This window comes from Homalodisca vitripennis, chromosome 2 (genome assembly GCF_021130785.1).
Source record: "Homalodisca vitripennis isolate AUS2020 chromosome 2, UT_GWSS_2.1, whole genome shotgun sequence".
Taxonomy (NCBI): domain Eukaryota; kingdom Metazoa; phylum Arthropoda; class Insecta; order Hemiptera; family Cicadellidae; genus Homalodisca; species Homalodisca vitripennis.
In genome coordinates, this window is record NC_060208.1 from 54,331,350 (window position 1) to 54,354,812 (window position 23,463).

The 23,463-nt window shown below is 34.0% G+C and overlaps 1 protein-coding gene across 2 annotated transcripts; it reads right to left on the bottom strand.

Annotated features, from left to right (window-relative positions):
- Positions 1-1,392: 1,392 nt before the first annotated feature.
- LOC124353961 lies at positions 1,393-19,887 on the bottom strand. Of its 2 annotated transcripts, none has more exons than XM_046804050.1 (3): positions 19,760-19,887; positions 12,957-13,108; positions 1,393-2,804 (listed from the first exon to the last, which is right to left on the bottom strand). In XM_046804050.1, exons 2-3 carry the CDS (start codon positions 13,006-13,008, stop codon positions 2,152-2,154), a joined length of 705 nt encoding a protein of 234 aa, XP_046660006.1. In that variant the 5' UTR covers positions 13,009-13,108; positions 19,760-19,887; the 3' UTR covers positions 1,393-2,151. The 2 variants fall into 2 exon arrangements, with proteins under 2 accessions (XP_046660006.1, XP_046660005.1); XM_046804049.1 differs by lacking the exon at positions 19,760-19,887 and adding an exon at positions 15,837-15,936.
- Positions 19,888-23,463: the final 3,576 nt, after the last annotated feature.

Below are 23,463 nucleotides of genomic sequence, written 5' to 3' on the forward strand. Positions count from 1 at the left end.
CAATTTGAAAGGACAAACTATATTGAATTTAAATAGAAAGAGTTGGAATTAATTGCTTAGTTATTCAATTCAACCCTAAACGTTTAAGACAATACTTATCAAGTCAGATCATAGCATCAAGTTCAGGACCTGATAATCACTGATTCATCACCTGAATTCGGTTTCTTAGCATTCTTATGAGAGATACTCATCAAAACATACTGAAATCATAACTAAAAATTTTTTTAAAATAATTGCAATTGATTTTATTGTTAAATTACGGTTTTAGAATATAATTGACCTATTCGAAAAGTAATAAAAGCATTGCTGATTAACATACCATTTACTTTATGACATTTGAAATATATCTCATTAAATTTTTTTAATTGGCCCATGAAAATCAGTTTGAAAATGCTATCAAAAAGAGTATAAAAGTAAAGATTTAAATTTTATATCTTTGATTATTTAACGAGAAAAACATTAACGGCTGCATAAATTTAATCTATGCTGCTTTTCTGTTTTTATTTCGCAACGTTAAATTTCTCTGTTTTCACCCATGTAACATAAAACAAGTATGTACAGATAGTTGAAAGCGGTTTGAGACAAATATTACTTATATATCATGAAAGCTAATGCTGATGTAGGTTATACAAATGAAGTTCATAATTGACAATTAATAAATTTTCAAGTTACAGAATATACAATAATAAACAAAATAAAAAGATTAAATTTATTCTAACCAGTGATAATTTTGAAATCATGTGGTTGGTTGTGAAAATTGGTATACGACATTCTTGTTTAAATTGTGCCGAACATTTAATAACTTGATAGCAGAGAATCCCTTTAGCCACTGGTGGTGCGGCACGATATTGTCAGTTTGTTAGCGATTAAACAAGTCAATTAGTCTTTTTCAAGCTTGAGGTTATGAGTTCGACATGGACACTGACATCCGGGTACACAAGGCCCTAAGTCACAGCATGCACAACATTTTTCTTGGGGGGAAATGATCGACATTTTAGCATCATCTTGGTTTTGAACTCGCGTATCAACTCTGATAGGAATCCCTCCAGTGTTAGAAATACTGGAGAAAGAAAAAATGAGGAACAATACAAACAAACCAATTTTACTTTTGTTAGCTGCTGTAATCATAGCAGTGATATCTAAAAGTGGGTACTTATTTAAAAAAATTCAAATTTTATCGATTTTGTTGATACAAGGTCTTTGAAAATAGTAAATAGTTTAGTATTGTAAAGCATGACACCATTCATAACAATTAGTAAATACTACGTTTTGAAATGGGAAATTAAACCAAAATATCAGATGCTCATTTGACAATTCTAATGTATTTGCATGATTGACACCATAGAGTAAAATTGTGATTGGTTTGTCAAAGAAGATTAAAAACGATAAAAATATAGTCATGATTATTTAATATCAATACAATTCTAGTGCAACAGACTAGTATTATGAATGACTATTATTATCTATCTATTATTATTATCTATCGATATAAACTTACCTCTTAATTGTTCATTGGTACAATACTCAGTGGTACATATGTAAAACAACATGAGGTATAACCAGTTCATTAGATTTTGACCATATTTTAATGAGCTTATTTTGGAGTTCTAGTTTCTAAAAAGTTTCAGAAGAATTTCATAAAAGATGTAAAAATCGGCACATCTAAGACGTGTAAGTCTGACACTAACTTTTTATCTAGAAAAAACGTATTGTATAAGCTACTATATATGTTTGTATTAAGCAAAATAAAAGTCTACATACAAGCGGAACAACTGATTAGGATTTTTCAAAGACAATGTGTGTAATGATTGTAGAATTTACAATCCTGTAACTAAGTTGTGTTTTCCAATTCCAACAATTATAGTTTAACCGAATTCTTTAATTAATGCTTGGGTGGAAAAGGTTCGGAGATTTTCATTCCTGCAATCAATAATGGAACAAAATAATGGCCAGTGGTTTGAGTACCTAATTTGGTCAAAATTAGGAAAATATATTGTAGAAATACTCAGTTTACAACACAGTGTTTTGAAGTATATACAGTAGAAACGTTTAGCTTAGAACTTAGAATGGAACATTTTTGTTTACAATTATTCATCGGGAAGAAGCAGAACTAACATGCCATAAAGTTTTAAATAAGATAGTGATTAATAACTAATTAAACATATCAGGGAACTGCATTTTGCAGTTAGGAACTAAAGTGCGGTTCACACATTGATAGGCGGACTCCAAAAACGCTTCTCCTTCAGGACACATCAGTTCCGTCATATTGTACGAGGTGGAGGTCTTGAAGGTGGGATCGCACTTGTAGTATGAAGTACAATTTCCGGCCTTAGGAAACAATCCTGAATGGGGACAGGCTTGCTCGCAGACTTGCTTCTGCTCATTAAATACGTACGCTCCGATACACCTATCGACGGCAGAAACGACACCATTGGAACAGTAGACGAACATTTGCTTGTTATTGACCTTCACCTTCACGCCATTCTTATTGCTACAAATTGCCTTATTGATGCAGTGGTTGAGAGTTGTGCAAGTTTCTGTCAAAGGACTGTAATAACGGTTCGAGCCGGCACACTTAAAGACGAAGGAGTTCCCCTGGTGGCAGTAGAAGTAGCGGGAACAGTCGTTCAGATCCGGATAGTAACCATCTCGCATACAAGTGAAGTCTGCAGGGATCATGCAACTCTTGGGTTGCTCTGCGATGCAAGTCCCGGAGAGGGGATCGCACCAATTCCCTACCGGACATGTGAAGCGGTGTGTCTCCTGCAGACTTCGACCGTTTTCCGTGAGAGCACAGATGCGAACTGAAAATGCAAACAGTATGTTGTGATCAATATATAAAATATTGTTAATATCCAGATTATTCAGAATTTTATCTGAACATATAGAATTAGAAAAAGGTTTAAATTTATTTAAAGATTCAAAGATTTAATTACTTAAAAAGCTATAAGTTCTTTTAGTAACCTACCGAGAATAAAGGAATTCATTATTCATAATCGTACACAAATATAAACCACTAGAAAATTTCATACTGATAAAATTATATATAACCTACGTCAAAAGAATTGCTACTCTTAAAATTTCACATTTACCAAGAGAAACTGGAAAAGTTTCTTCTTATCTGTGATTGAATAATATATTTATCAACAAGGCTCCAATTAGTCATATTGTTTTGCTAATTCTGCATTATAGTAGCTAAATATAAATTACTGCACATTTGAACATCCATAACACAACATTGCAGTAGGCCTACCAATTCCAAGCGGTCTGACGTCGGATTTTGGATCCGGACAGAATAGTGTAGGTTCAGACCCTGTCTATGACAGTAGTACTTTTTATCAGTACTATCGACCTCCTGTATCTACCCCTCCCCATTATTCTGTTTGATACGGGCTTGCTTGAATGAACCACCCGGCGAATATAGAATCCACTAAATATTTATTAATCTTAAAAATAAATACAAATATAATATCTATTTAAAACTAGGCTGGCTTTAAATAAACTACTTGTTTACAAAACTTACTAATTGTCACTAATTTATTCTGTCACAATCCACTAACTAACTAAATTAACTATCTAATTTCACACGATTCTATTTAGCACTGTCAAAGTCAATTATTCTTAGACAAATCTAGCTGTCACGGGTATTATCACTAGTTTTGTCACTTCACAGCACTTCCCCTTACAAGGTCACTGGCGCTTCCGAGCATTCACGTGGAGAAGTTCACAACTCACTAAACGAGTGGAAAAGGGTCACTGCGCCCATCCACCGCTCAGATAAGAAGAGGTGGAGACGGTCGGATCAAAAAAATCGACCCAACCCACTGACCGCTCCCCTCCCAACAACGATATTCAGCTATTATCCCTTTGTATCGGAGGTTAGCCCGCTTGTCTGAAACATTCTCCCACACTCGTAACATTAACCGTCCTTTACTGTTCTGCCTCCAGAACAGTATCCTCCGAGTTCAAGGGGAACGACACGTTACCTTTATCGGGATCACGTTGCCCTGTCTACGCACCCTGTCGTTTTTACGTTTATCCAAGGATTGGAAATACAAATGGTGATGTCGATTCCCGAGTCTTCGAAGACCTTCTCCAACATTGATCTAACTATCTTCCAATATAGACCATCGTAGTCACAAACTAATTTAGTGATACCGAGTTTTGTCACAAATAAGTACTATAATAATAATCTTCATTGCAGGAACAATTAAAAGATTGCATGCCTGTGTCAGGTACATTCATTCAAGTACTGCAGGTGGGCACGAGTATTGACCAGACTTCTTCACAAGGCCTGATATGTACATTATTTACATAGTTTCTCCTTGGTTACCAGGTAGAACAGGTGCCGATCCTGACTTTGAAGGTGTAGTAATTTCCCCGCAACTGGTCTCTGGAGCCCAGGTTCCTCAATTCCCCCAAACTTCCTCTGAAAACCGTGGCGATCCCTCGGGAAGCAGCTGCTACATCCTAAGTTATGCAGTGAGCAAGGGCAAACTCGTTTGGAAGATCATATTTTTCTAAATCACCGTGGTCACCTTACTTCCTTTAACCGATCCTAAGTTGCCCATACATTGGTCAAAATCTGTGCTATTTGACTGTAGAGCTCGATCTTCCCAGCTTTCTTCTCTTCCGTTGTCACCGTGATACAGGGAGAGGCTGTTAAAGTGGACAAATCGAGTCTTCCCTTTTGTTGGCCTCTTAATCTGATAGAAGACGTCATTTATTCTTGTCACCACTCTAAACGGCCCCTCCCAACATGTCTGCAATTTAGGGCATAATCCACGGCGACTTCGAGGATTATACAACAAAACAAGGTCTCCTTGCTGATAGCCTCCTTTATCAGCTCAAACGTCATATCGGTCCTTCACGCTGTCACTCACCTCCTGGATGTTGGCACGCACTCTTCATGAGTGTTATCCAGCCGCTTCCGGAGCTGGGTGTTACAATCCTATCCGGATAGTTCTTCTCCTCGTTTGCAGCCAAACTGTAAGTTGCACGGTATCGCAGTTCTCAACTAAACACGATGCTTGCCGGTGTTTGTTTCGTAGTTCCGTTGACAAAGCTTCGGTACCCCATCGGAAAGAAGTGTAGGTGCTGGTCTCAACAACACAATACTGTTTCGGACGACACAACACTGCAGACTCAAAATTTCTTCCGTGGTTGGAACGCAGTCCATCGAGACCCCAAAACGGCTGATGAACTCCTTTATTAGAACGTCGGCTACAGTGACTGCCTCTTGATTTGGCAACGTATAACCTTCGATCCATTTGAAATAGTCCATCACCGCCGGAATATACTAGTTTCCATTCTCGGTCTCAGGAAAAGGCCCAGTTATATCGATAGCTACGTACCCGAAAGGTACTCCAACGTTGTACTTGCACAGGGGCTCTTTTCGATGCAAGGAATCTGTTGCTGATGTGCAAGTACTACTGCATTTCCTGCACCAATTCTTAACGTCCATCGTCATGTTTGGCTAATAAAACCTTTCTCGTGTCTTTTCTAGGGCCTTATTTACCTCAAAATAGCCCACTGAAACGCCGTCATGCAGCATGTCAATGACTCGTTGCCGGGGAACCATGTCTTGAAGTTTTCTTTGATTCCCATGTGCATTTTCTAAGACAGTCTTCAAGATACCTCCGTCTTTTTCAGTTGAATCCCACTGTGCCCACAAAGCACTTGTTGTAGCCTTGTTGTTTGGCGACAACGGTGCTACTTCTAGTTCTGCTAATAGGGTAGTCTTCCCTTCCTTAATCTCACCCAAGGTCTCAGGAATTTCAGTTCAGTGTCTTCCTCGTGCGCCTTTAACATCTCACCGTTCACCCACCACTAGTCATTTACATCCGTCGTCCTTCTTGAAGTGGCTTCCTTGTCATTTTGGTGCGAGCAGTGTGGACATCTTTCATCGCTGGGTCTTCGAGAAAGAGTATCGGCGTTCCGGTGAATAGTTTCCGCACGATGGACCGATTAAAATTCATATTCCAGCGGATTATTCTATCTACTGTGGATTATTCTACCTTCTGGAGACTTATCTGTTCTCAGGAGAAAATGGCGACCTTAAAGATACGTGTTTATAGAAGTGACTGGTGGAATTCACCACAGCAAGCGTCTCCCTTCGAGTGACACAGTAGTTCCGCTATGGCTTTGATAACACTTTGCTAAAGAACCCAATGACCTATTTTTCATCCTCCTGCTCCTAGGACAGTACACCTCCAATTGGACTATCACTAGCGTCGGTGTCAAGTATAAACCTGCTTTCTGGCCTTGGGTATCCAAGGAATGGAGCAGTATTTAGCGCTCTTTTTGAACTGTCGAAAGCTTTTTGGCAGTTCTCGTCTCAGACAAACCTTTGAAAATCCTCTCACGAACCATCGATAGTACGCACCAAGCCCAAGAAGCTTCTTACTTTGTGTTGTCGCGGAGGAGTGGCCACCTACTACTTATGCAGTATTCTCCGAGACCACGCATACACCTTCTTCAGATACTTCATGGCCCAAGTATCTGACTTGCCTCCGAAACAGATTGCATTTCTTCGTTTTGAGTTTCAGGTTGGCTTACCGTAACCTTTCAAAAACTTTTCCAAAGGTTTTCAAATATTATTGAAAGGGTTCTCTTAATACGATTATATCGTACAGGTAAATCAAACAAGTCTCCCATGACTATTTGAAAGTAGGACTAAATGAGGGTTGTTTAGTGTTATAACGTAACAGTTGTTATCATTGTTCGATAACATCCAATGCCAATGACGCAGTGTTGTGTCAAGGCGGTAGTCACGAGATAACCGAGCGTGATTGCTTGGATGGTAGACATCTGAGCAATCCTCTCATCGCAAGCAGCTTGCCTGTCCAGCCATTGGTGGTGGTTCGGAAGTCACCTTTAAACCGTTGGACCCCAGGTTGAGTGGTAGAAAACACTTCTTAGCCCTAACTTCGCCTCGTAAAATAACACATTCTTTAATTTACTTTTTTTATCTTGTTCTATGTTTCATTTCTGTTGTAACGGAACCGACTCTACTACTCCCCCTCATGCATTGTCATGGTTAAGCAAAAAACACTCAAGTCTCTGACGTGGCTTTGTCTCTCTGCAACTGTTGTCACTCTTCATTTGTATCGAACAAAAGAAGAATTCAGTTGAGGTCCTCCGGAACTAATTCAAGATGAAGTATCACTACTCATTTATGATCAGCGGTTGTCCGAAGTCGATATCTCAAGAAACGTGGTAGTAAAAGTGTATGTTAGTGGTGTGTGACATTGTAAAGCACTGTATAGATATTGTTTCAACATTAAAAATATTAAGTTATTAAATAAATATGTCATCAGAACTGTACTTTATTTATTAAGAGGTTAACGATGACACAAAATCCCAAATTCAAGAATAACCAAAATAAAGAGTGTGACATAAGTTATGTTTTTATTAACGGTACGGTACTCTGTAAAACAACTGTAACCGTGAACCAAAATCGTTGCAAATTATAATCCACGCGGAAGGCGATTTAATTGGAAATTTCTCCTTTCCCCAGTTCAAAATTATGAATATTTAAAGAGCACAGTATAATTGTAGCTGTAATAGTTGTAATTTAAATACCACAAAAGTAACCTTTCATCAACACGCATGTAATATCGATACATCGATAATCGATATCTTGCGTTGAAATGAAATTAAATTGGTGAGTGTGTAACATTAGTTTTGAATTTTATTAAGGTTATTTAGAATCATTGTGGGTAGTATTTCTCATAAAATAAGCTTATAATAATAACTGGGCTAAATTACTCATGTGATACATGAATACTGTTTCAGGTCTTTATTTAAATCAAATAATTTAGCTATTTCATAATGACACTGGTGTACCCCACTCCTTGCAATCACCTCCATTCATAACCGAATAGTTTTTCCTTTTCACTATTGTCGTTTGTATTCCTGACAATGGTGAATAATAATAACATAATAATCAAATGTAACCCATGCCTATTGGCATACAATACAATCACTTTATTATAAAAATGACATTTTTATATAGAAAAGGAATCGATGACATTTTGGATAGTCTGGAGGGCTGAAAACTGCTCTCCATGCTAGATTTGAATAGTGGCTATTGGCAAGTTGGGCTGAAGCCGGAAGCCAAAGAAAAGATTGAATTCTCTATCGGAGAAGGTCGGTCTATGGCAGTTCAACGTAATGTCATTTGGCTCAAGCGACGTTTGAAACCCTTATGGAAAAAAGTGTTGAAAAATAATTATTTGTAGATTTGGTTACACTAAACAGAACTTTTGTTTTAATATTGCAAACTGTTAACGACAATATCCTGCTTTATAACACTAGTAAAGTATTGTCGTTAAATGTATTAAGTTCACAGTTCACAGTTCAAATACGTTTATTTATTAACACGTTAGCTGCCAAGGCCTTAAATACCTGATTTCCATCAGAATGCCAACATCAACCGGCAACATTTTTTAAATACAAATTAGTGTAGTGTGTTTAGAGGGACATCTAAAATGATAATATACCATCAAAATGTTTATAAATATTTTAAAAAAATGTCGTACCGATCGGTCAACTGAGGCTATTTCCCGCGCGTTTACTACTAACTTTGTTCTCCGTGGGCCTGTATCCAGATACTTGGAAACAAAACAATAACAATAACTCAACAAGAACAACAACGGTGAGGACATAACAGAAACATTACAATCAATTAAATAAATGTTAATACAGTACACATATAGAAACATTTTCTATCAATTTTAACAATATGTTTAATTCCTTTTTAGACAAACCTGTATCATTGTCATCCGCTATCTTGGCAAACAGACCCCAATACTTTTGCCCCTGCAATAATTACTTGATTGTGCATTGGTTGTTAGTAAAAGTTTGTTAACCCTTCTTATAAACAGTTTGTACCAACCACAAGGCATTTTTATAATACGTACTGTTAGTTCCCGTCCTGTCCCCGTCGCATGCTCATCGTCCATGTCCATCAATATGTCTGTAGTACGTAGTGTATAGTTCTGTGTAAGTAAAGTGTTTATGCGAGAGTTTATCAACTGCAGTGTTTCGTGGTTAAAGTGAAAAGTATTGTCAGTGGTATTGTAATGTATGGGGTGAGTTTCTAGCTACATTATTCTCTTACATTACACAGTTTTTAGCTTTCAGCAATTTATTGGGCCATTACCGTATTAAATATTTTAGGTTTAAATCGTTAATGGTTCATAGATGTATCATCAATATAATTAGGAATCTTATTATACAAGTACGGCAGGATGTAATTCGGTAGAACGCTCTCCATAAAATGTATTCGATCTAGGCACTTCCAAGGTCTTCTTACTCCTACTTTTTTTGTGAATAATGCGTTTAAGATCGTTTCTTCTTTGTACATTTTGTTATAATTGTGTTATACGTATATAAACCAATTTGGAGAGAGTGTTTTTACTTCTTTTCTTAGTTATTCCAACTGTACATTTTCGTTTTAATTTTTTCTTAGTTATATCTTTGAACACCTATCTTGTACGTTTTCTATTTTTATTTAAATGTGTCTTAGCAGCTGTTCCCCAGACATTTACACCGTACCTAATAACTGACTCAACCAATACCTTATATATTGGTATCTTTAATATTCTGTCTATTGTGTTTCCTATTCTATACATAGATATTAAAACAAGATGTCAGTTTAATTTGTAATTCATATAATGTGGTCTTTCCAAATTAACTTATTGCAATACAAAAACTCCTAAATATTTACACTTTCTGGCAGTTTAATAGTCTCATACATACACTCAATTCCTTCCAAATTCTTATTCATATTTAAACAGTCACATGTGTGATATTGAATTTGTGGAATTTGTATTACTTTTAAATTTGGTATGTGAAAGTGCATCATTACTGTTTTTTTTGCCAACTAATAACGAGTCCTTTATCATGTGCTCACTTTGTTAGTTTATTAAAATCTGATTGGAGGGATTTCTGTGCTAAATTTTGTTTCTTGTGCCCTGACGTTAGGACTATAAACAGGATCGGAATGTGCCCAAATCTTACATTCTTTTACTATCTCAAACATTTGATTGATATAAACTAGAAACATTAGCGGACCAAGGTGGCTACCTTGCGGTATCACGTAGGTCACATCTTTTAATTCTCTGTTACATCTATCTACTTTTATTCTGAATTTTCTGTTTTTTAATATTTCCGACAAGCAGCCTAGTCTGATCCAGCACCAGGGGCTGGTGAATGCGCCAGCGAGATCACGTAACTGCCAGCGGAGGATAGGCATGCTCAACTTCTGATTGAGGGTAGTAAACACTAGCCCGCTGGTTCTACATCAGACTAGGCTGCTTGCTGACAATATTACCAGTGGCTACCAGGACATATGACCGCGGCTTTAACGTGCATTTAACCTTACCGTGGCTGTTATTGTGAATTATTTACTGTAAAACAAGGTAGAAATAACACAGTGTTACTGATATTTGTGCATCACTGATTGATGGCAAATGTCCGGTAAAACCCTGTTTCCTTCACAAACCTTCCATCTTCAAAAACAAACCTCAAAGTATGTAAGAGTATGTTACACACCACGTGTCGCGTAATAGGCTTCGTTGTGGTTGATACTAACTTTCAAGTTGTAACTTATTTTCATTCTAGAAATGTCCTACGGATAGATACGAGTAGACGGACGGTCGATCGTACAGAAAATTCAAAATGGCGTGACGCTCAGCCAAATTGCATGGTTGTATATGTACCATGGTAGAACTCATTTTTTGTCTATATAGAAATAGTCTCATGCAAACTTTAAAGTCTGCAGATAAAATCTTTCTCATTGCTATAAAAATACATTCACATTTTTATTCACATAGTTAGTTTATTTATCACAACAATGTTGAAATAATTAAGTATCTATCTATACATCAACTTGCCACAAGATGAAGTTTTAGTTTTTTGTTGCGGTAGCTAGGTTACGTAATAATATGTCAAATCACCATCTGTTTGATGACAAACCACAATGAAAACAACTTTGAATGTGTATTCAGGTAATGCATGTATATTATTTTATTCATCGTGACAAGGCAAACTCAACTATGCCACTGGAAATACCTTAGGTCGAAAGAAGATTGCAAGATACGTAACTACAACCTTTTCGGCAGAAGTAGGTTCCTGAGACCTACATATTTATGAATTACCTTTGTCGGGGCAATAATGCAAACTCAAATAAATTTGATACCGTATAACGTTAGACCGGAAGTTAATTTAAACGGCCTGAAATAGACGCTTCTTAGCCGAAGTAGGGTAGGGTCCGATAAGCGGACCCGTTTTTTATATCGAAGAATGTAATCATCGATAACTAATATTCGTATCTCTAATCCTAGACTATCAACCGATATAAAAGTATAGTCCTCAATAAACAATCATAGTTTTATATTAAAATATTAATTTAATATTTACAGTGATTAAACAAATTATTATAACAAAAATTAGGAAAAACTGAAGACAACCATATTTGCTCCTATCACAGTTACAGTTGTTTCTTTCCCACAAATTTCGAATAATGGGTGTTTCGGTACAAGTTCAACATGTTGAAACCACGTAAAATATGTCTTATCATTTTTCAAAGCAATGTTGTGTATTTTTCTAAAATTGACTGCCATTTTTAATGATCAAATTTTACTTATGTAAAATTGAAATATTACCTTACGTGTATTATTTGAAAAGTGTTTACAGCTGTTGATATAGATTATATAGATTGATATAGATAAGTTAACTGTTCAAAATAATTAATCAGTATCGATTGATTACATTGATGGTTATGATTAAGTAATATCGTTTGTCAATTTCGATATGTAAAAAACCAGGTTCCGCTTATTCGTACCCTCCCCCGAAGTAGTATTCTAGTATTCTCTACATCTAGGAAATATAAACAGTAGGCGAGATATTACCTCAGTATTTCAAAAAGTATGTTCCATATAGCCATAAAAAATGTCCTATCGAAACTCTAAACCGCGAAATCATAAATACAGTTTAAATATCTTAAGCGAAAAAGTCATATAACGATACATAAACATAACCAATTAATATGAAATGCATAGTTTTACTTTAAAAGCAGCCTTGTTGTTGAAGCAGCGATTTAAAAATTTAAGGTTGAAGCGTGAGAGGGAATAATTAGCATATTAATACAAAGTGGGTTTTTGTTAGATCAAATCTGCAAGAAACTCCCTTAAAAACACTTTATAAGCCGATGAAAGTAAACATTACTAACATTTTCTTAAATTTATTAAATCCCGTTTTATATGTATGCATTCTTCATATGTATTATAAACGAAAGTTGAAAATCAATACCAATGTGCTACACAAATAACTATTTTACTTTTCAATACTTGACCCTCAAAACTTTACTGCCGATATAAGGCTGGATTTGATCATTAACAGTTTACAGTATTAAAAAACAAAACACCTGTTTCGTGTTAGCAAATCTAGAAATAGCTGAGAATTAGACTCCAAGTGGGATATTTATTATTACAAAATCAGTTTCTCGTGATTATATTTTCGATAATATCTTGTTCGATGTATTATTTCGCTTGTGATGAAATTGACTCTGTCACTCCCCCCCCCCCCCCACGTTTCGTCTTTGTTGAGCAAACAAATCACATAAGTCCCTAAGATGTCTCCGCCTGCCTTCAGTAGTCGTCTTCCTTCATTTTTATCCAGCAGATTAACACTTTATTTCAGGTCCACCCATATAGGATCACCGTATCGGAATTATATATTATTTTCAAATTTAAGAGTGATGTTGTGAGAGACGGCTACAATGTAATTTTGCATTGAACACGATGCTGAAATATCTGTATTTGTTCTTTAGATACTGTTATTTTAAAACTTTTAATTCTCTGCATGACAGTGAGTGCAAAAGTTTCATGATATCTACTTTAAAAGTCAGTTATACCAGCACTATTACCTGGGTACGAAATGTAGCTTACCTGTCGTACAGTTGAGGCATGAATAGTTGACCGTGCAAGGGTCTGTGGTCATCAATAGAGCTAGCAGTTTAGGGTCTGGTGGTATGTCTTGAGACAGATTGGGCAATACCGATTTGCCCTGAGAGAACAGTTCCTAATGATGCACATAGTACCTGAAATGTACAAATAGACTTTAATACTACAAAGCTTAAAGGAAACAATAGAGGCACTCATGTGATGGTGAAGTTTGTGGTATTAATAGGGGTTATTTAAACAATAAGTTCTTGTATTTGAGCTCGAGAGCATCTTAAGAGAATTTTTAGCATTTTCTATTTTAACAATAAATGAATGATGGAAACATAGGGTAATCCAATCATTATTATTCACTAATAAGTACTCTGGCAGTTTCTCAGAAAACTTCCTTTGCAGTTGTAAGTCTAACTCTGAAAAATAGCTCTGAAAAATTACAAGATAGGGATATCAATAATAATGGTGACATGCTGAATTTGTAGCGAGGGCAGTGTTTAGGACGAGTGTATGGGGGAGTGTTTAGAAGTGTGTGAAACAGATACGTAGGTTATTAGAGGAGTTTTTCTGTAACTTGAGAAACGTCATTCGGGATGGCTTGGTAGGAGCATCTTTCAGGAAGGAGTGCACTCTTTTATCGCCCAGCGCCGTATTAATTCCACGGTGACTCGATTGGCACTGCGTACGGCAGTCATAGATACCACTTGCACTTCATAGCGAGGGCTAATGGCAGGATTATCTCGACATCCTGGGGCCTGAACACGAGTTTCGTCTGGCGTCTCTCAAAGACATTGAGAAGTGAGATGAAGCTGATTCGCTCTTTCAAAGGCTCATCATTTCGGCAGAGGAGAAATGAAAGTCCCGAGGAGAAACGAAAGTCCCGTCAGCACCATGAAAGACCACAATACTCGTATACTAGGTTTCTCTGGTATGGTACAGTGGTGTAGAATGAGATACTGTAGTAAAAAAACATTGATTTCTACACCAGTTAGTTTTCGCTCTTCCACTTTTCCATTACGCATTTTATTTGGCGTTTGGCTGTTATATCACATCCAGTTTATTTATGGTTTTTATTTAGCTAAATTTCTTCTGAAACGTATAGATGTTAGGAATTTGAGTGCAAACTGATTTAAGCATTTAAAAATGAATTCTTTTATATATTATTTTTGACTATTGTGGTATAAAACATTGACATCAATTACTCCTAAAAATATCGATTCTTATTGTTAGGTTATTAGCAGGGTCCTCTGTTTTAAAAGCCTGCCGCCGAAATTAAAAGACTTGTTTGTATTTTGAAAGCCAGTAAACAGTTAAAACGGATACAATGTTATAATATGCAAAAATTAAACACAATATGATTAGAATATTTGAAGAAAATTTGTGATGAGTTAAACTAATTAGGATTAATATTGAGAAAGAAGGGTCTATAGATATTAAATCCTCTTGGTAGATATCACAGGAAGTTCTAGTTTTCAAAATTAAAATGTTTCGAAATGTTGTTATTTTAGCCACAATATTTTTAATACGATAACAGACATACTGTATTGTACAGTTATTTTAGATCTGTTTTGGTTAAGAAGTTAAATATCAAACTAGACGACACTGTCGACAGAAGTACGACAACTACTATAACAATGTTATGTGGTTGTAAAACTGTGGTAACTACCAGGTTCCCGGTAACCTGGAAAAAAGGTGATAAAATATGACATTTTGTCACTTTTCTATATCCGTGATTAACTGACATTTGTTCTAAATTTTACAAGTAAAAGGTATTTTACCAGCACGTCTATGAGGTACTGGTACATCAGCTTATGTGTATATTACTTATATTTTACTTACATCTTTAGTTTACAACAAAATTAACACTGGTTACTTAAGGTAAAAGCCAACGTCATTAAGAAGTTAATTTACTTCACAAGTATACCATAACATCTTTACAGTAAAATATAATTCTTAAAGCGATTATGATGAACTAATTTTAATAAGTAAATTTATTACGTAAAATTATGGAAACCAACCAGGGGTTCAAAATAAATAAATGTATGTAATGATAATAATATTATTCGAGTATATCTAAAAATTCGTTCAATAAATGCTCACAGGATAAATAGATTAAGCATTAGATACACTTTCTATTGCAATATGAACAAAAATTTTGAGTGCAGATATTACATCGATTGTCTTTGAACATCTCGAAAATGGAGAGGAAGATGGCCAGATCTAATATACATAAGTTGTGAACTAATAACATTTTAATATTTGTCTTTTACTCAGTAAATAGCAAGATACAACTTTCTAAATTGGTGCAACCACAAAATAAAAATTCCACTTTCGTTTGCTTACCTTATATACTATGAATACCGTATACAGTACACCACGTGTGATATGAATGTTTCCTACCGTAGAAAGTTTTTGTTTGTCAAGCACTCAAGCTTTGTAGCTAAGTATTATAACTAATAGACGATGAAGAAATATTTTTAGTAAACAATATTATTATTTCTAGCCTATAAAGTGTTTAAAAACCGCATAATCATACCGGCATTTAAGCACAATACCCTAATATGCTTTGTTGTCTTTAATCATCATGGTTGCAATAATTTGCAGGTTGGAGTAAGATAATTATCATACATATAATTAAATTCATTAAGATAAACAGCTTCATGTTGAATACGTATATTTGTAAATGCTGTCCAATTATTTTATATTGTGTCAAATTCGTCCAAAACCATACCTGAAACAATTTAGAATGTCCACATAAAGATGTTTTAGTTTGACAATTTAGTACACTTAAGCTACACAAATAATGGCCCCCACCCCAGTATCATTGTTATCAAAAAGTGTTTAGAGAACCAACAAAAGTGTAGAATCTCTTACCAAAATCAGTAAAGATGCCATTCCGTTGTAAATAAAAACAATGAAAGATTATCAATGTCCACTGCAACTCAAGCACAACTTTCTGGGAATACTAAAAGAGAATTTGAGTCAGCGATAAATCAGTGATAAGGGCTTCCCGTTGTTATCATGTAAACAGAGCGGCATCAAGGGGGGGGGGGGGGAGGTATGGCTGGTCGCTTAGCCCGGCCGACAAAATATCGAGTCATTATGTTACAACTGTTTACGTTAGTTTTCTGTCTCCCACCGAATCGCTTTTCTCGAGGATCAAAAAGTATATATACCTAAGTTTGAACGTTAATCACAAGCTAAGTGAAAGTTAGCTGCTTTATTTTTGCGTTTAGACACATAAAACAAAATTTCAACCAAAACAAACTGCAAATTTGAAAATTTATATCTTGGAAACTTGAGATCCAATTAAAACCAAAATTTTATACAAGATGAGTACAAGTACTGTATGTTATAAAGCTTCAAATGTTGTACTTCCATCTTCAAATACCTAGCGAAAAATTGTAAAATATCATCCATTTCTTTGTATATAATTTTGAATATAAAACCCTTTAATTACATTTATTCTATTGCAAATAGTTTTGGTAATTTTAATTTTTCCGATATTAGTTTAGGCAGGCAATTGTGTGCCTTACATTGCCTGAGTTATTTCTTACATAAGGCCTCAGGGTTCTTAAGAATTGCAATGCCTTGGCCTGGTTTTGATATTTCATTTTTGAAAGTTCAACTGGTCAGGTGTTAATAGCATTGGGGGGGAGGGGGCAGGTGAGGTGAAAGGATGTGGAATAAAAGACGTTATTATGGTAACAATCGAATTTTATGATTTGAAGATCACATAGTATATCTATTGTACATAACAGACAAGTTTATTAGACTTTGAATAACATTTATTTCACGGTAGATCCAACGGTTGGCATTGATAATATTAACCAGCTCAGCATGCCTGTAACACTAACAAATTACTCTCACATACCTTACAGCAATAATACAAATTATAGCCAAAACAATGTACTATTTCAGTTACAATAAAATAATATGAATAATTCTGCATCGTGATTTACTATCACTGGTAAATAAATACACATTTCCAATGTTTTATTTTATTAGTTGTAACAAAATAAATACTGGAAAATTAGTCTTTGGAGTCAAATTCTGACCACCTTACGTATTAGGATAATTACTTACGTAATTACGTAGATAATTACTTACCTAATCCCTGAAATAACGGCGTGAAAAACAAATGGTTACTCCTTAGAGAATGTACGCACTATAAATGTACGCAAATTGAAAATAGTTGTGAAATTAATTAAACACATGGTTGTGCTGTAATAAAACTGTAAAAGTTTACACGGAACAGTTGATTACATTTGACAGGCCCTTTGAATTAATATTTCATGACTTTAGTGACCAATATGGGTTTTCTCGCTATTAGGATGTTTGCTCGGAGGGATTTTCAAAATAAGAATAGGACTGTATTCATGACAGAGACCGTAAGAATGTCCATGTGTTTTTATGAGGGGGGGGGTAAATACAACTGATATTTTCCCAAAATGGACAGAAAGTAAGGCCCCATTTTGTTCCTTAAGAAGTTCTTGATCCATATCTATATTTCAGCAGTACATGTCAGTAATACTGAATTGTTACAAAATAATAATAATAATCGTTTACCGAAAAAGTAATATGAAACAATTAACACTTTTGAGGGGGAGTCTGGTTCCCTTGGACTCCCTCGTTGGCTACGCCCTTGACAAACTATTTTAGATCAATATAGAGAAACTCCAAAATCGAAATTCATAGTTTTCTTAGTGAATATATAATGTATTCTTGTAATTCTTGAGAAAAAATTGCAGGTATTTAAGATATTCAAAAATGAAAAAGTTTTAATGGCCACTATTTTGCAAATATTAAAGATATATCATAATATTGTTAAATTTTATAATATCAGTAACTGTCTTCTTGACCTGAGCAATAAACGTGGTATACATTTGTCTAGCGAGTTACGGGGAGTTCTCTCTCTCTCTCTCTCTCTCTCTCTCTCTCTCTCTCTCTCCTCTCCCCTCCTCCCTTTACATATATATCTACCAAACTGCAACTTTAAAAATTCTAATTCGGAAAACGAGTTGTTCCATAAGATTAATTTCAAATTTTCTAAATATGTACAATGGCACTGTTTTTGGATATAAATATATTATAATAAATATTGTATATAAATTGTTATTAAATTACTTTCTGAAATTTGAATTGACCGGGCGGATGAAACAAAATCGACATTCTCGTCTGAACACACAAACCACCAGACTGCACAAGGCCATGTCTGTCCGGTACTTCGGTACTTCGCTCTATATTAGTTTATTTACTCTCAACTTTAGAGAAATAGATTTTTCTGTTTAACCATTCTCAATACTAGGGCTTGAAAAAAATACTCGTAGTTTAGTAGAATCAACATTAAAAATACTAGAATTAAACCACCAGACTGCACCAAGGTCATGTTGTCCGGTACTTCGGTACTTCGCTATATTAGTTTATTTACTCTCAACCTTTAGAGAAATATATTTTCTGTTTAACCATTCTCAATACTAGGGGTTGAAAATAGTCGTAGTTTAGTAGAATCAACATTAAAAACTACTAGAATAATCCCCGAAATTAGGTTCATTTATTTAGATATAAATTAACCTATTCGTAAAAAACCAAAATTGAAACAATACGGTGACAAAATATCATACATTAAACTATAAAGATAAACTAATTATATGTTATACTTAAAAAAGCCGGTTAGACAGATAACATTATATACATTAACTACTTACATTAAAACATTAAAGTACTTTATTAGTTTTCTTGAAGAGTTAGTTGTATTTATTATACCAGTATTTATTTTTGTATGGTGCGGCAGGGGTTTTTTTTGTTGGCTTGTGATAGCTCTTACGTTTTTCTTCACTTTTCTTCGCACTATTCTCATACGCTTTGTGCTCGTAATTTTTCGTCTCCACGTTTTTATCAAAAGCCTTTTGTCGAGCTTGCAACTTTTCCTCATACGACGTGTTCTGTAGTTCCTCTCTGTTTTTTCTCATCTTCCTGGTATGCTTTTTCTCGCTCTTCTGTCTTTTTTATATCCTCAACGTTCCACTTGTTGTATCCCCCGAATCTTTTCACATTTCGCTTGTATGCGTACGGCTTATCCTTTAGCTCCATTTTGTCATATTTTCCATATTCCCTTTTTTTCTGCCTTCTTCATGTCCTCGGCATTCCAATTTTTGTATTCTCCAAATTTCTCCATATTTCCCATATAGCCATGCGGCATTGCTTTCGTTATATCCTGAATTAAAAACAAAACCTTTGCTTTCACAACAATGCATATCTAGCCTCAAATAAGAAATATGTTTCGGTTACGTGTTAATTAGAGCTTCAATTATTTAATATTGTGATTTTGTATAAATAATGAATACTTTCGAACTGTGTTTAAAATATCACATAACCTTATTAACACCACTTTGATAACACCTTATTTGAGGAAAAGGGTATTATTTTAAGAAATTTATTAAAAAATATTAATATTGCAATATAAATATTGTAATTTATTACTGAATACAACTTTTTAAATAAATATTAATAGGCATAAAAAGTAACCCTAAAATTGAACCGATTAGATTTACAGAGAAAAAAATACCATTTATGCAAGTTAGCTTTATTATAGTATCAAGCAATACAATATTAATAGCAGAATACGTTTTAACATGAGTACGGATTTTTATTTAATGCCAGAAAATAGTAACAATTACATCTAAATGAGTGAATTTTACATTTATAAAAATTGAGAATAAAGAACAACAGTACAAAAATAAAATATTGTAAAATCATGACAGCTGCTCCTGGCGTTATAGCTCAAAAATACTTACAAGGATTGAGAAGGCAGTGGCTAAAAGAACTAAGGCAGGTTTCATATTTGCTAGTAGCTAACTACGTTTATCCCTCGATTCGTCTCTCAGAAAATAGATAAACGGCTGGACTCTAGGCGTATGTCGCATCATGTTAAAATGGAGTAGTTTGTTATCTATTGGTATGTTTTAAAACATACAATTTTATTATCCTTGAAGAATCAATTTAAATTATCTCTTTGTGTCAAGTGTAAAGTTTTAAACTGTTGTGCGATAAGGCATTATTGACGATGACTCAAAAAACTATTAACTTACAATATTTTTCTAAAAAAGATTAGTCTTTGCTTAGGAAGAAACAAAATTATGAACCATATGTTTGGATGTCAAGGTTGCGTAAATCTATGTAGCTGTAATATAATTTTTGTCGGAAAAATTTTCTGAAACAATTTGAAAAATATATTTTAATTATTTTTTAAAATGTAATTATAATCATCTAAGTTGTTTTATTTATTAGGATGTTTTAACAAAAAAGTAAAGTGATAAGTAGTTTTATGTAAACGTATACATTTTGAACAGTATTGTAATGGTTTGCTAACATTTATACAAATGGATTTCAGTTGAAAGTTTCAGTAACGCTGAGCGTCCTTGAGGTGTTCTGTTAAGGAATACACGAAATTATGTATTTATTTATTATCAATAGATACTTGAATTTAAAACTAATACAATGCATAAATTTAGTCGGGAATAAAGATTTATCCTAATACTTCCAAACTGATAGTTTGTAGCATATAGCATAGTGGTAATTTTGAAACTCATGAGGTCTCTCAATACAACCTCGCCCCACCTACATGGGGGGTTTTCGACCTAAAAAACTTCGCCCCACTTTATGGTCGAAAAAAACCGACACATTTCTCGACTTATATTTTTAGAACATTTTTTGTTTGGAATGATGAGTACTATCAGTCACAGAATTTTGTGGCGCCCTTTTGTGATCACCCTGTATATGTTAGTGTCATAGAGGTTTCATGTGCCTAATAAGTCCGACTCGCATAGTAAACTGTGCCTAACGCCACAGTAGGCCTACTTAAAGTATGGCCCGAGAATATAACCTATAGTGCCTAATAGCAAGTAATAGGGAGTTGCTTGCAGGAATGAAATCTGCCATCATATGGACAGACATCCATAATATTATGGTGAGGGAGCAGCTTTTTAAAATTGGTTGTTAACAACGTGATAAGCGGGTACGTCAACGGGCTCGCTGGTTGATAAACAATTCCACAAATAATTTACAATACTTTGTAGATATAAATTAAAAATAACAAATTATTCCTTTATTTCTTTTTTTTCGACCTAAAATCAATAACAACCATAGTGGAGTGGATTACTATTGGTTTACTGTTCTTATATATGTAACACCATTATTTAAACATATATATATATATATATATATATATATATATATATATATATATATATATATATATAGATATATACACACATGTATAGTTATTTTCACCAAATCATTCCAAGTAACTGATTGAAGAGTTAAAAATCGTTAAACAATAAAAATCGTGATTTAAAAATATGAATCCTTCAAAAGGTTAAATAATTACATAATACAAAAGGTTAAATAATACTATCACCCTTATTGCCTGTATTACATTACGTTTTTAAAACACCAAAACGCCAACTTTTACAAAACGCCGATTACAAAAACGGTATCTGTTATCATTAAACATTAATTAAGATATTTGTATACAAAGCTCAAACTCTAATGGTAAAGTCTTTTAAAGAAAATATTAGTACGGAAATTGAGAATCTTAATTTTATGAGTCTTTATAACAATAATCTAAACAAGAAATAAGTAACACTCTTAAATGCGATTCCCAAATATCATAATTTAGTAATGTGATTAATTGAAAAGATTTTTACATCTAAAATAATTATTAATGAGTTCACTTCTATCAGTACATGCTAAAGGCTACACTTCGAGGCACCTGGACTTCATGAAATTCAATAAATTAACAAGTTGATAATTACACCCTGGAGCAGCACAGAAGGCGGTTGAATTAAACAATCCACACAAAGCTTTATTCACAATTTTTATTTGGTACAACATGAAAAAATGATGAGCCTTCCATTTTCCTTTTGAATTAAAATATTTTACAATATTACTATAAAGTACGAAAATATTGTAATATTTGTGGATTGCCGTTGTATGATAACATTGAATAAAAAGTGATTTGTTTAATATTTAATACTGCATGAAACCTGAAAATATTTTCACCCATTTTTTACTCCGCATGCCTTTAAACATTAACCAAAAATATAAATTCACAATAGTTTACATCTAACAAACAATAGCAAATCTATAAATGTCTGCTTATGTAAAATTTCTTCTTTTGTTATTATTTATTAAACAAGTAAGACAAAAACATAAATAATAGGAAGTATGAATATTCATTTAAATACCGTACATAATGATATTTCAAGGTTTTAAGACATCATTTGTTTACATATTATGTATATTCTCGTTTAAGTCCGTATCGGAATAATATAAAATTTTTGAATTGATAAATATATGGACAATTTCAATTTTTAATGTTGTATACAACTTTGGTTGGGCAGTGCAAGATGAAAAATATTACAGGAAGAAAGTTAGAACACGTGTTACGTAATACAATAGAGTTGCAGCAAATTAAAAATATTGACATAATTACCTAGATTTTGAGCCTAGGAAAATAAACTTTTATCAAACCTTTTCAGGCTCATTTTTATTTAGCATCTAATTAAGGATAGCTCTCATATTCTTTCTGAGCGCCAAAGATTGAGAACGTCACTGAACCAAGTTGTGTGTCTGTACGTCGAGTGGACACTTTGGCAACACAGCATAACTCTGGTTGGATGAAGCTAAGTGGCGGGTCGTATGGGCCTCATCCTCAACTGTCTACTTTGATGCACTCTGGTTATAACGTTATGTAGCCTATCACAACAATTTGAAGAGTAATAAAATATCATTGGGGACTAATACTTCTTTGTGGTTATGGAGTCAACTTCTTATGTACTCGTGTTTATTGGTTATAACATCAATTTCAAACACGTGATTTGTATTAGTTTGGAATGTTTCTTCATACTTAACAATAATTTATTGACCTGTAGTCAATAATATAATTCGACCCGTGTAACTGGAAAGGAATGGTAAATTTAATGAATTAATCTACTACCACAGTTAATTCTTCCAGGAATAATACCACTCTCAAAACTATAATTAATTAAATACAACAAATAATCTAATATATTTTTACAGGGTAAAAACCGGACAAAAAAATACATAAGCTACTTTTCAGTTGTAATAGCTGATATTTTTGAACCGACAAGATTGTTTTACTTTTACAGTATAATTTATATTAATAAAATCTTCAGATAATACTGAAATCTAAAAACATGAAAATCACTGACTGGTGTATTCAACAAGGATGGCTTAACAAGTTAAATGAAGGTTAAAATTGCAACGTCCATTTGTCGTACTATCAGAAAGTCTTACTAGAACATTTTTCCATCTATGATAACCTAAATAATTTTGATGAATTTTCCGAAGAACAAAATGTTGGTTCATGTCACGGTTTTTATGACTAATAGAGGAAGAAAAATATTTTACTACTTTAGCTGCGTGGTGATTTTTTTCATACCTTTAATCAACAGTTTCTGGAATGACATAGTCTATT